The sequence below is a fragment of the Puma concolor genome, chromosome A2, assembly GCF_028749965.1.
Source record: "Puma concolor isolate L17-30 chromosome A2, mPumCon1.1.hap2, whole genome shotgun sequence".
Lineage (NCBI taxonomy): Eukaryota > Metazoa > Chordata > Mammalia > Carnivora > Felidae > Puma > Puma concolor.
In genome coordinates this window covers 145,617,649-145,630,758 of record NC_141668.1, presented here as the reverse complement: position 1 = coordinate 145,630,758, position 13,110 = coordinate 145,617,649, and the positions used below count along the sequence as shown (strand labels likewise).

At 51.2% G+C, this 13,110-nt stretch overlaps 1 protein-coding gene across 1 annotated transcript; it reads left to right on the top strand.

The window, feature by feature from the left end:
* The first annotated feature begins 5,981 nt into the window (after positions 1 to 5,981).
* LOC147583576 (protein SPMIP1) lies at positions 5,982 to 9,707 on the top strand. Its single transcript, XM_086684473.1, has 2 exons — positions 5,982 to 6,952; positions 9,303 to 9,707. Exons 1-2 carry the CDS (start codon positions 6,445 to 6,447, stop codon positions 9,425 to 9,427), a joined length of 633 nt encoding a protein of 210 aa, XP_086540599.1. The 5' UTR covers positions 5,982 to 6,444; the 3' UTR covers positions 9,428 to 9,707.
* The last annotated feature ends 3,403 nt before the right edge of the window (positions 9,708 to 13,110 follow it).

The following is a 13,110-nucleotide window of genomic DNA, read 5'->3' as shown; positions in this document are numbered from 1 at the left end:
AAGCCCCTGGAAGACCCTGCTCGGCCCCCCAGCCTTCCATTGGGGGTGAGGAGTGAAGGGAAAAGCAAGGAAGGAACACTGGATCCTTTGGTGTGTTTCTTCCTGCTGATGAAGTTTTGCGGTGATGGGCTCGTGGGATCCGGAGCCGACGGCCAAGAGAGAATTCTTGAAGACATCTTTGGTGCAAAAAGGCGATTTTATTAAAGCGTGGAAACAGGACCCATGGGTAGAAAGAGCTGCACTGGGGTTGTGATCGGTAACTCATTATATACCCTCAGTTTGGGAGGGGGTCACGGATAGAGTATGTCTGTAAGGAATTCTGGAAGTAAGGTTTCCAGGACCTTGAGGGGCTAGCAGTTGCTAGGGAAACACCATTTATTGCCATTTAATAAAACCTCAGTCATGAGACTCTTCAGATGTATACTGGGGGCCATAAGCTTGGAGTATGATTGCCAGCATATATCTTGGGGCAGTTGAGATAAAGGAAGTAGTCTTACAGGATCCTCGGGTTGGGATAATGTTAAGCTAAGATTCTCTTTCGCTCCTGGCATAGTGTCATCATCCAGCTGAGCTCCTAGAGGAAGGTCACTCTACCGTCTCAAGGAACTGTCAGTGGGCTGCAGGCAGTAAGGGAATTTAGTTTTTCATTTGCCTTAGTTTCCCACATCACCATGGCAAGCACTTAAACCCCTTTCCTTTGTTCTTGGGTAGCCAGGAGTGTCTGAGGAATATCACACATACTCCACCGGGGGCAGCAGGGTGGGGGGGCAGACTGTATTTTGCCCTCAGCTTGCCCCCAAGCTCCCTCATCACTGGCACCTCATTTTTGACCAGGACGGAGGCCTGTTTCCCTCTGAGAGGTGGGAGGAAGGTTGGAGGGAAGGTCTTCTTTTGCCTCTCCTTTTGGAGGGGGCGCCCTTATCTGTGGGCCTCTGTTGGGAATAACTGCTCCCGAACTCCCACAGGGGTGGTGGGCTTTGGGGGTTGTCCAGACTCTGCCTAGTGATGCTGACCTTGCCCGCAGAAGAGCACAGGGGGACAGAGGGTGAAGTCCGGCTGGTTTCTGCTGGGGAGGCAGCATTTATATGTTAACTGCTGAACTTTGGCATCAGGTGGAGTTTGAACACTGGCTCAGCCATTCAGTGGCTGTGTGGCCTTGGGGAGGTTGCCTCCCCTTTCATTGTGAGGATCACGTGAAATCTCACTGGGGGCTGTAAGTCTTGGCTACGGCTCTCTGTGACCAACTCCTCATACAAGGCCGCACCTGGTGCTGCCCCGGCGGGTCCCACCCATTACGTCCCACACAACTCGGGTGCTGTGCACCTCTCTTGGTCAATGGCCAGAGCCACAGGGCACTCTTATTGCACCTGGACTTGCTGCCGTGGGAACGGGCTGTTGTTTGTGCAAACGCCTCGATGACTTTGAAACGCGACCTCGAATGGGTACCGGGCCCTTTCTGACTTTCACCTGTTGATTCTGCCCCTTTCCTGTCAGGAGTTGACTGGGCCATCAGTCTTTAGTGGTTAGAGCAGACGGCACTGACAGTTGACCTGCAGAAACCTCAACCCAGTGAAGGCCTTGTCCCCTTCTCAGCCCGGATGCCTGCCTCTTCCTCATCCACTTTCCCCTGGCAACCCTTGGAAGCCCTCCTCAAGCCTCCTCTCCCTGCTGCCCAAAAGGAAACATTTTATTAACATGTCTGTTTCCAATACACTTATAGGCAGGCACGTGGGCCCTTAACCGTATGTCTGGTCTTAAGACTTCAAAGGGGCCTTGAAAGCCACCTCTCGATGAGTTTGGTGTAAAATGAGTCAGGATTTAATTTCCCCGAAAAATTGCACAGCCTTAAAAATTAGCAGAATAAACATAAATGGCAAAATGAGGGCTTGATCCTTGTCGCCCCCTCACACACACACCCAAGTTTGTACTTTAAAATGGGGAACAAACTCATTAATTTAAGTGCTCTTTGGGCTTAATCTCAGCATGATGGAAGCAAGGTCTAGGAGAGGAATGGAATCTTTTCAAATCCCCATTAACTTGGAGGGGGAAGGGGCTTTGTAATCAGGGCATTTCACTAATGAAAACTCTCTCCCAGAAGCACATCTTGTTTGGCTAAATTTTTTCCTCCTCACAATAGCAAATCATAACTTGAAGAGGGAGTAAAAATGTCCTATCGCTCAAGGCAAGCCCGAATTGGATGTTTTCGCTCCAGCTTTGTCCTAAGGATGCTGACCAAACACGGTGGGAGGAATCTCTTAAACAAAGGGATCCTTTTTGCTTTGTGATAAGTCTTTTGTCTGGGTTCCTGAGCCCACAGGGGACCAACTCACATGCAAGGAATTTAGGGTGGCCCACCCCACGCCCCTTCTCTCTCCCTCAAGAGCTCTCCAAAGCAGGCAGGCAGGAGATAGGGGATTTACGAGCCTGGCCTGTGGCTCACACCCAAGGGTGTTACGTGTTTCGGACTTGCTTATCTCCCCAAGGACAAAGCTCAAAGATGAAAGAGTCTTGGAGCCTTGTACTGACCACATGACTCCCTCTGCCATAACCACCGCCTTCCCAAGACATCAGGATGCCTCTCCCAGTCGCCACTGACGTTCTTAGCGCAAAGCTGATGCTGAACGCTGGTGGGGTGGTCCCTGAGAAAGCGGAAATCTTGGAGGCAGCGCCACGCCCCGGAAATGCCAGCCTCCGGCATTGGGCGTTGTGGCAGCAGAGTATCCTGGTGTGTGAGAAACACTCAGAAAGCAGTGGGTCAGGTGCTGCAGGTTCAAGTCCAGACCCCAATCCCAGGTCTGCGGCTTACTGGCTCAGACACCAGCTGGCTCTTAATCTCCCCATATATCCCAAACTTCTTTATAGTCCTCATTTTACAGCTGGGAAAACTGAGGCACAGAGAGCAGTCTAGATAGCCTTACCATTTCTTGCCCTGCAGACTGGGAGACCCAATCTGGAACATTCTTCCTCTACTCTTTGCCTGGCCAATTCACATTCATAGTTCAGATCTCAAAGGGCACCTCCTCCAAGAAGCCTCTGTGTCGCAGTGCCCTCATCCGTACAATGGGAAAGTAGAAAACTTCCTTTCTAAGATTAACCTCCAGAAAGATCTCCCAGTACAACTATCCTCCAACTGACTGGCCAAATCCTTCCCCACCCAGAGCTGCTGGAAGAGGAGCTGCCTGAGTGTGTTGGGGAGACTCGGCTCCCCCAGGCAAAGTGAAAGGGGTACCTCAATGAGGGGAAAGGGGCTCATGGGGAATTTGTTAAGTATGGTGGTTCAAAGCTTGGCCAGCAGGTTCAAATCCCACCCTGCCCTGACCTCTAGCAGATCACTTACTCTCAAAGAACTCACAGCCTCTGTTTTCTCTCCAGTGAAATGGGGTAATAGAACCTACCCCATACAGTGTTCTGAGGCAGGCAGGGTGGCTCGCACCCTGAGGGTTAACTGACAGAATGAATGTAAAGAACATATTAGTGTCTAGTACATGATAAGAATTCATAAAATTACTACTACTGGTGAAAGGTGTTCAAGAGGGTTCTTCTGCGCAGAGAGCTTAAATCCAGGAGGGGCTGCTTTAAGGACACAAGTAAGTACAAATAGGAGAGGCACTTGGCCTGGGGACAGAGCCCAGCACTGGAAAGTGGGTTGGGAGTCATCAGTGGGAGTGGATGGCATGGCCAATGGCAGCACTAGGAGCAGAGGGGGTCTTTGGTGGCCTGGGATAGTGGTCAGAAAGGTGAGAGGAGAACTATGTGAGTCAGGTGCACCCGGGAGGGCCCCAGCTCACCTCCCAGACTCCCCTGGTTTCCAGGCTTCAGTGACCCTTCTCCCTTAGCAGAGTCCTAGGCCAGAGGCCGGTCTGGGGCTGCCCCCACACCTTCCCAGAGGTTACTGGATGGGTTTGAGTGAGTAAATCTAGAGAAAATAAAGTGTAATAAGTAACACTAATCCTAGGCACCAAGTCTTATGATTATCCCCCTTTTTTACAGGGGCATTTCTCAGGGGTCAGAGAGGTTATGTGACCTGTGCAACACCACACAGCTAGTAATGGTCAAGGCTGTGATAAAACCCAGAAAGCCTGAATCTAGGAAGGAGGCCATGAAGCCGTGCTGTGCATGCAAGGGCCTGGCTAGCAGGTGGGCACTGTCTTTGTGGGCGAACGGCTGTCCTTGAATCCGTTGGAAGGAAGTACTTTAGAGTCTCCTTTATACCCTTCCACCGCCCACTACCCTCTAGGGGGTGACTGTCCACCCGCTGCACAGCCCCTGTCTTGCCATCCGCCAGAGCCTGTTGTCAAGAATAGCCGCTCCGACTGTCGTCACTGCGGTGACCGCCAGGGGTCGCCTCGGACGCGCGAACTGCGGCTGGGGAGACAACGCTGTGGTCTGGAAGGCACCGGGTCTAGGAAGCCAGGAAGGGGCACACCCACCTCTGCCCCCACCCCCACCCCGCAATTCCTCTGACTTTCCTCCCTCTGTCCTTCCCGCGCACGCCGCAGGGCAACAGAACCAATGTGAAGTCTGCCTATTCCTCCTTTCCTTGAGCACTTTTTCTGAGCACCGACTGTATACCAGACAGTACCCCTAGAGGTGCTCTGGAGGTAACAGATGCAGGGTTGAGCAGGACAGGACACAGAAAGCACAAGCTCCATGAGGGAGGGACATTTTGTCAGCTTTGTTCACTTGCAGCTTCTGGCACACAGAAACGCCTTCAGTACTGAAAGCACTGTTGGTGTTTACGGCCTGTTCAGACACCTTTAATTAAAAAGGTGATTGCACAATTAACTGATGACTGTTGTGAGTGCTCCAGAGGAGATATGCCAGGCCCAGGCTGTCCTACTTAACCAGCTGGCTCTTAATCTTCCCAAATGCCACAAACTTCATTGCCCTCAATTTACCCCTGGGAAGACTGAGGGACAGAGGACAGTCTAGACAGCCATACCCTTTCTTACTTTGGGGGAGTCCCAGCCTGCAACATTCTGCCCCTACTCTTTGGTTACCTCGTATTCACGGTTCAGGTCTCCAGCAAAGGGCACCTCCTCCAGGAAGCCTTCCCTGATCGTCTTCCCAACTCCCTGCTCCCCTGGTTATGAGTCTGTCTCCCCTGCTGACTGCGAAACCCTGAGGACTGGAAGCATGTGGACTCCGTTCCTCCTCATCTACCTTTAGTACCTGGCTCTGCCTGGCAACAGGGTCAAGAGCAAATGAACGTTGGTTGAATGAATAAATGAGAGCATACTGAGCAGAGTGGAAAGGTGAGTGGCCCTGGGGCATTATGGGTAACATCCTTCTCACCAGTACTCATGTCTGCAGCACGCTGGTAGGAGAGGCAGAGCGTGTGAGGATCCTGGAGGCTGACTTTATGGTGCTGCGGGGCGACTGGCGGGTCCTCCTCTGCCCGTGCCCCGCTCCCTGTGCCTCTCGCATGATGCTGTCACATTCTATGGCAGAATTTTGTGTCTGTCTCAAATGGGTGTGGGTTTTGGAGTCAATTCATTTGGAGTGCAACCAGGTGAACGTTGCTGAGCCTGTTTCCTCATCTGCAAAAGTGATGGAAGAGAGCCTGCCAGGAAGTCACTGTGAGGATTCCAGTGAGTGGGATCACTGGGTAACGCCTCCAGCCCACGGCCCGGCACAGAGTAGGCACCGGCACACCCCAGCAGTGCACCCTAGGGCTGGCACATTGTTTCCGCAGGCCTCCACCCCCCATCTGGAAAGGAGGTTAACGAGAGCCCCAGCAACTGAGGAACATGGTTTAAGGCAGACAGAACTCAGCCCAGCAGCTGGCACCTAGCAGGTACTTGTGAAACAAGTACCTTGTTAAACAGCGGGTGACATTCATGGAGCGCTTCCTCCAGGCAGACACCGGCCCAAGTTCTTACACCCCGGTCTAATGTTATTCTCTTAATACTAAAAGTAATTCCCGCTATCATTCCGATGTTCAAATGATGCCAGGAAGCTATCAAGTGCCAGAGCTGTGCCTGAGGAGCTGGGGTCCAGAGTTTCCATGGCAACCCCCCGGCCAAATGTCCAGAGCTTCCCGAGGGTGGACACTGGGCCTTCTTTGGACCTCCTTGGGTGCCTGTGCATAGTAGGTGTGCTGAATAGAATAGAGGCTATGGTACCCCGTGCAGCTCCCAGGGACCTTCTGGGTATGAGGGGTAAAGAGTCCCTCTGGGGTAGAATACAGCCTCCTGCCAGGCACCCTGGGTAGGTTGTGGCCAGCCTCTGCTCCCTTTCCCAGCCTGGTCTGTCCTATTGCCGGTGAGTGGCCCTAGTCCCCCTCCCCTGACGTGGCCCAGCCCCTCCTCTCCAGCCTTGGCAACCCAGCCCTCATTGGCTGCACGTATCCTTGGAGATGGACACCAGCAGAGCAAACACAGGCCCAAGAAGGGCTACGGGGCAGAATGGTTCCTCCCTCTCCTCTCCTTCCCCCTCACTGCCATGAGGGATCTGTGCACCACCCAGAACCAAGCCTGCTGGCAAGAGTGCATCCGGAAGGAGGCCGCAGCCCGGGTCGCCTGGAAGATCCACTATGGCCACAAGTACCTAAAGGGGGGGCCCACGCCCAGGAAGCGGGTCCAGCGGGCCCCCTTCGGCTCAGCCTTGGCTGCCACCAGCTCCCCTGAGAGCAAGGAGGTACAGGTCGGGTGGCCAGAGTCCAAGGGGGTCAGGGATCAGCTGTCTGGGGGAGGGGGTGTCCAGGGCCCGTCGCCCAAGGGAAACAAAGTCTGGGAGGCCCAAAGAGCAACTCAAGGGCCGTCAGTCCAGCCCAAGCCAGAGGGCTTAGAAATGAGGCAGGTTCCCCCCAGCACCCTGCAGTTGTTCTTCCAAGGCCTCTCTCACGATGGCCAAGGCCGGGCCTTGTACCTCCGGGAGCGGCATCGCCAGAAGCCTGAGGAGAAGTTTCTGTACCCGATCCTGTCATCCTGGGAGTACGGCTGGCACATGGGTAAGGGCCACCACCATCTTGCCACTCCAGGCCTTTGTAGGCAGGCCCAATCTTCCTCCCCAGCCCTGTCCTTCCTCACCCTTCACACGAACAAGCACGTCCCTCTGGCTCCCCTTTCTCCCAGAAGGCCACACGCCTTCACACCTCCTGACCTTTGCACATTTTCATCTCTCCGCCTGGAATGTGCCTCCTGCCTCTTCCTCTGCTGGCTAACTTTCACATGTCACCTCCTCCAGGAAGTCCTCTGAAACCCTCCAGGCAGATTTGAGTGCGCCCTTGTGCTTCTACAGCTTTTTGAGCCTATAAAAGCACCGGGCCCGCTGAGTCACCATTCCTTGAGTATCCAGCTGGCCTAATGAGCCCTGTGGGTTCCAGGACTTCTTAGTTAATTTTATTAATGCCCTGCCAGCTCCCATCTTGGGGGAGCTGTGATGGTGGAACGAATAAACAAATGAATAAATGTGGACTAGGGAATGAGGCCTTAGTTTGGAATCAGGAAGTACAAGTCCAAATCCTGGTCCTTCACCTGAGAGTTGTGTGAGCTCAAGCAAGAACTTTAACTTCTCTGGGCCTTAGTTTCCAAATCTGAAAAATGGGAATATACCAGTACCTCCTTCCTCTGTCACAGAGTTTTGGGGAAATCAAACGGGAAAGCACCTTGAACAGAAATTTTCCTCACAAAAGCCCCATGAGGTGGGTATAGGGCAGACATTCATTCATTCAATATGTGATCCTTTCTTTCGGGACAGCCCAGGTAGGGAGATCTGGAGTCACTGAATCCCAGCTCTGCCCCAAAATGAGCTAGGGAATGAACAAGCACGAAAGAGTGACTCAGTTTGAAATTAGGAGGCCCAGGTTTGGATTCTGGTTTGTTCATTCATTCATTTATTCATTCAGTCATTCAGCAAAGGTTCAGTGAGCAGCTGAATATGTGAGGCACTTTTTGTCCCTGAGGATATGTCAGAGAATGTGAGTGTTGAGGCTGTACAAAGAGTGGGGACTGAGGGGGCTCCTGTGGTAGACGGGTGGTCAGGGAAGCCCTGCTGGGAGGGGTTTGAACAGAGTTCTAAGGCATTTTATTCCATCAGATTCTTCTGAGTAGGGGCCTGACCCTCTGGGCCCACAGAGTGAGTCTCAGCTTAGACACCACATGGGTCCTCTCTGCTCCTCCTCTCTTCCTCCAGCCCACAGATTTATGCCCTCTAACTGTGAAGCCACTGCCAGGCCTAGGGCCACCAAATGGAGCAAATTATAAACTACAGGATACCCAGTTATTTGAGTTTCAGGCAAACAGTAATGTTTTAGCAGAAGCATGTCCTAGATACGGCATGGAACATACCTCTACTGAAAAATTATTCATCATTTATCTGAAACTCAAATGTAACTGGCCATCCTGTACTTTATCCAGCAACCTAAACATCAGAGCCAGGGGAAGCTGGTTCTGGATGCCCCCTGTGTACTAGGGCAGTGCTACGTTCAGGGCAAAGACAGGAAGACTGTTTGCCTCCATAGTGGTTGTGCTTAAGGTCCCAGATAGTTGCTCCTAGAATCTCTGGAACATTCTGTAAGCTTCTGGCCTCATGCCCCTAACCCAACCAGTTGGGGGACGGATGAGGAATAATGACCGAACTTCTGCTGAGCATCTCTCCCCACTCCCCAGCCCAGTTACAGACAGGAGCTGCGTCATCCTGGGGGTGGAAACAGCTTGGGGAAGAGGAATTGAAGGCATTGTCTGGACCCCAGTGGGTCAGCCCCGAATGCCCTTTTACACACAGAAAGTATCCTTCTAGCGCCTGGCGCATAGGAAGTGTTCAACAAATGGTAACTGGTATTCTCCTTGTCTTTGTCCTTGTCCTTGTCCTTCTCCTTCTTCTTAATTCAGCAGACAGGACCTGCAGCCTGTGGGCATTTGGGGAGCTAGTGCAGCCTTGGCCAGGACCCTGGGGGTTCTTACTCTGAAGTGCTGGGATGGATGGGCTATCACTAGACTAAAGGGAGAAATGTGATGAGGGGTAAGTAAGCTGGGGGTAGGGATGGGGTCAAACGAGTTAGCAATCACAACGACCTGAGAGCCACCCATCAGGGCAGATCCTGGGCAGGATCTTGAGGCTCCCACGCTATGCCAGGTGTGCATATAGGTACCAGACCCTGAGAAGGAGTGGGAGAGCTGAGGTAGGGATCCGGGAGCGCAAGGGGCAGCCCCTATTCCTAACTGTACACAAGTATTTCACTATTTTAACCCAAGCAGTCGTGGCAGGGGGTCCCTGCTGACTCTCCGCCCTTTGGGTTGGGCTGGGGCTGGTGGGAGGAACAGCGGCCCCAGCTCAAGCAGGCCTTTGCTGTGTTCCAGGGGACACAGGTGCCATGAAGGACACCAGGGCTCCGACTTATGCCAGGCGCCAGCCCATCACAAAAACCTTTTACATCAAAAGCGGCGTCTTCCATTTTCCACGGCGAACAGACCAGCTAATGTGAGCTCACTGGGGGTTCAGAAGCTGCTCCTGCCTCTTCCTATCGTCTGTGTGGACCCTGCCGAGCAGAGATGCCGCCAGCCCCAGCCACCCTCCCTCTGTTGTGTCCAGCCCTGTCTCCTGTCTACCCTGGGCACCCCTCCGGGATTCAGGGTGGCCCACCTGCTGCCTCTTGCATGTCCTCAGAGAATCAGCTCCTTGCAGAGCCCCCAAACCCTCCATCACCAGCAACGTGTAGGGTGCTAGCTGCTCTCCTGGGGGAAACAGTGGGGTCTCCCACGTGCTCCAGCAGCAGCGTGGTGGGGGTGGGGGGGCAGGGGAGGGGCTTGCTAAGATCTTATTATGGTGCTAAGTGGAGGAGGGGACTCTCTCCCAGTCTTTACTTGCTCTTCATTTTATCAAAGGGACCCACAGCAGAATTGCTTGGTCCCTGTGTATCCCACAGTTTAGGGAAGAAGTGGTTTCCATCTTGACTTGCTGTTTCTCTCACCACCCACCCCACAAAGAGCCTGCATGGGTCAGGTTTGCTTTGCTGCTGTAACAAACAGCCACTACATCCCACTTGCTTTAACCAGTAAAGATATATTTCTTACAACACAGTGCAGTCTGATGTTCAACCGGCCACCTGCCACGCACTGATCTGGGGATCCAGGCCTGTCCCATAAGGTGGCTCTGCCATCTCCTAGGGCCTCGGAGTCCTTCCCTGAGTCCTTCTACATCCAACTGGGGACCAGGGAAGAGAGATGGAGAGTCTGCAGACAGCACGCCCACTCTTAACTGCCTTGGCCTGAAACTGACAAATGTTACTTCCTGTTACATTCTGTTGGTGAGAACACATCCTATGACTTCTAGATGTGTGAAGGCTGGGAGAGTTGTATCTCTCCCGGTCTGCCTCTTACCCTGAAACTTCACAGAAGAGCTAGGCCACTTAAAGCTGCAATTTGAGCTCATTTGCCTGGGTTTCCCTCATCAACTTTGGGACAGTACTTGAGTGCAAAAGAGCAGGAGGCAGAGAGTGTGAGCAAAGGCCAACGTGTGCGTGCAATTCTGCTGGAACTTGCACCGCAGCCTTGCACACCAGAGGTGCTTGGCAATTGCCTGCTGAATTTGATCAAATACCAAAGAACCTCTGGATTCCTCTAGGGCCATTTGATTGACTGTAACATCCATTGATCTAGCAGCTCCTGAAAGTCAGGTTCAGCCTGGGCTCTTGGGGAATAAGAAGCCAGATCTGGCTCACAGCACAGGGTGAGGATGGTTGGGATGGGGCAGTGCGGGGGTGGGGGGGCACCTTTGGGGCACAGAGGAGGCCCTGAAGCCAGCATGAGGTCTTCGGACAGGCTTCCTGAGGGAGTCACCATTATTTCTGTCATTAAATGAAACAATGCTCAGAAAATGCCTAGCAAGTGCCTCTGTCCGTGAATTATATTAATTATGATGATGATGATCTCTGTCAGCAGCGAGTCTGCAAGCTGCTTAGAAGAGGATAGGCCACCACCAGGGCAGCCTTTCTCAGTCGGAATTTTGTAACTAGATTAAGCCCTTCCAAAAATGGTTTAAGTGACAATTTTCTCAATTCTCTCAAGGATGATACTATGTAACTAGCATCATTCTAGAGTCATGGAAAAGAGGTTCGTTCCACACAGTGGATGTCCCAGGGTGTTAGGGCCTACTTCTTCTGGGACATTTATTTATGTACGTACTTAAGGAACACCAATATGATATTTGCATGCATTTTTCTAAGGCTGCACTATGTCATTTGGTAGCTATAAGCTACCATTTAAGCATTTGAAATGTGTCCATTGAGCATTTGAAATGTGTCTCACCCAAATTGAAATGAGCTGTAAGTATAAAAGACACACCAAACTTTGAAGATTTGATAAGATAAAACATGAAACGTATCTCATTAATAATTTTTATATTGAATTACATGTTGAAATGACCAACTTTGTCCATGCTGGGTTAAACCAGGGATTGGCAGACTTTCTCTGGAAAGGACTAGTTGTAAGTATTTTCCATTTGTGGGCCGTCTAGTCTCAGCTCCAAGCTACTCAACTCTGCAGTTGTGGTGTAAAAGCAGCCATAAATAATACATAAATGAATAAGCATGGCTATGTGTTAATAAAACTTTATTTAAAAAAATAGGCAGAGGCACCTGGGTGACTCAGTCGTTAAGTATCTGACTTCACTCAGGTCATGATCTCACGGTTTCTGAGTTTGAGTCCCACATCAGGTGTATTCGAGTCTCACATCAGGTGAGCTCGAGCCCTGCTTCCAGTGAACACGAGCCCTGCTTCAGGTGAGTCCCATTTCCCTCTCTCTCTCTCTCTCTCTCTCTCTCTCTCCCTCCCTCCCTCCCTCTCCCTCTCCCTCTCCCTCTCCCTCTCCCTCTCTCCCTCCCTCCTGGGGGGTTTTATCTCTGTCTCTCTGCCTCTCGCTTACTGTTTTCTCTCTCTCCCTCTCTCTCTCTCAAAAAAATAGGCAGTGGGCTAGATTTGACCTATAGCTTGTCATTTACTGACCCCTGGGTTAAATAAGATATATTACCAAAATTAAGTTTACTTGTTTATTTTTTTGCTATTTTACATGTGGCTATTAGATTTCAAATTACATATTGGCTCACATGATATCCCTGCTGAACAGGGCTGGTCTAAGCACTTTATGAATATTAACTCTGAGGGATAACTGTTATCCTGAGAGAGGGGTGAGGGGCCGGGAATGTGTGAATTCTGGTGACAACCTAAAGAAATCTCCTTGTCCTGGCTCCCCTCCTGCTGAGTGTGGAGCCCAAGGGTAGATTGTGTGGCTGCTTCCTGGGGATATCTGAGTCTGTTACCCTGTGTTTAGGGTCCTTTGACTAAGGGAAGTACCCAGCAAGACCACCAGGTGGTGCTGTCTAACCACAGAGCACCCTGGTTGATCTGCTAGAAACCTGCGTTCTATGCTAGGCTCTGCCATTCCTTTGTTGTGTGGCCTTGGACCTCAATTTCCTCACCTGTAAAATGGGGTTAGACTGGCCTAGTGAAAACCTAAACTTTTAAGACGGACTGACCTGAACTAAGTTTTTCACTCCAGCAGAGCCACATTATGACTTTCATGGTCCCTAGGCATTTTGCCTTCATGCATCCCTTCTTCCACAAAAAATATTAAAAAGTGTATTTTACAACTATGTTGGTATAAATACAAATATATTAATATTATGTATTAAGGTTTTTACTTCAACCTAAAATTTTATCTTATTCCTTCTTCTGAAAGAAAACATTTCCATGGCCCTCAAAAGTATTATGAACCCTGGGGAGCCTGGGTGGCTTTGTCAGTTAAGTGACTGACTCTTGATTTCGGCTGAGGTCATGATCTCACTCACGGTTCATGAGTTCGACCCCCACATCGGGCTCCATGCTGGCAGTGCAGAGCCTGCTTGGGATTCTCTGTCTCCCTCTCTCTCTGCCCCTCTTGTGCTCTCTCTCTCTCTCTCTCCATATAAGTAAAATAAACTTTAAAAAATTATTTTAAAAAATGTATTACAAACCCTAGGCTCTGTGCCTACTGTGCCTCATGGAAGAGTCATGCTGGACTCCAGTACTTACCGGCTTTGTGACCATGGGCAGTTGTTTAACTTCTCTGGGCCTCAGTTTCCTCATTTATACAATGGAGATGACAACAGACCCCACCTTTTTGGTGCCATGG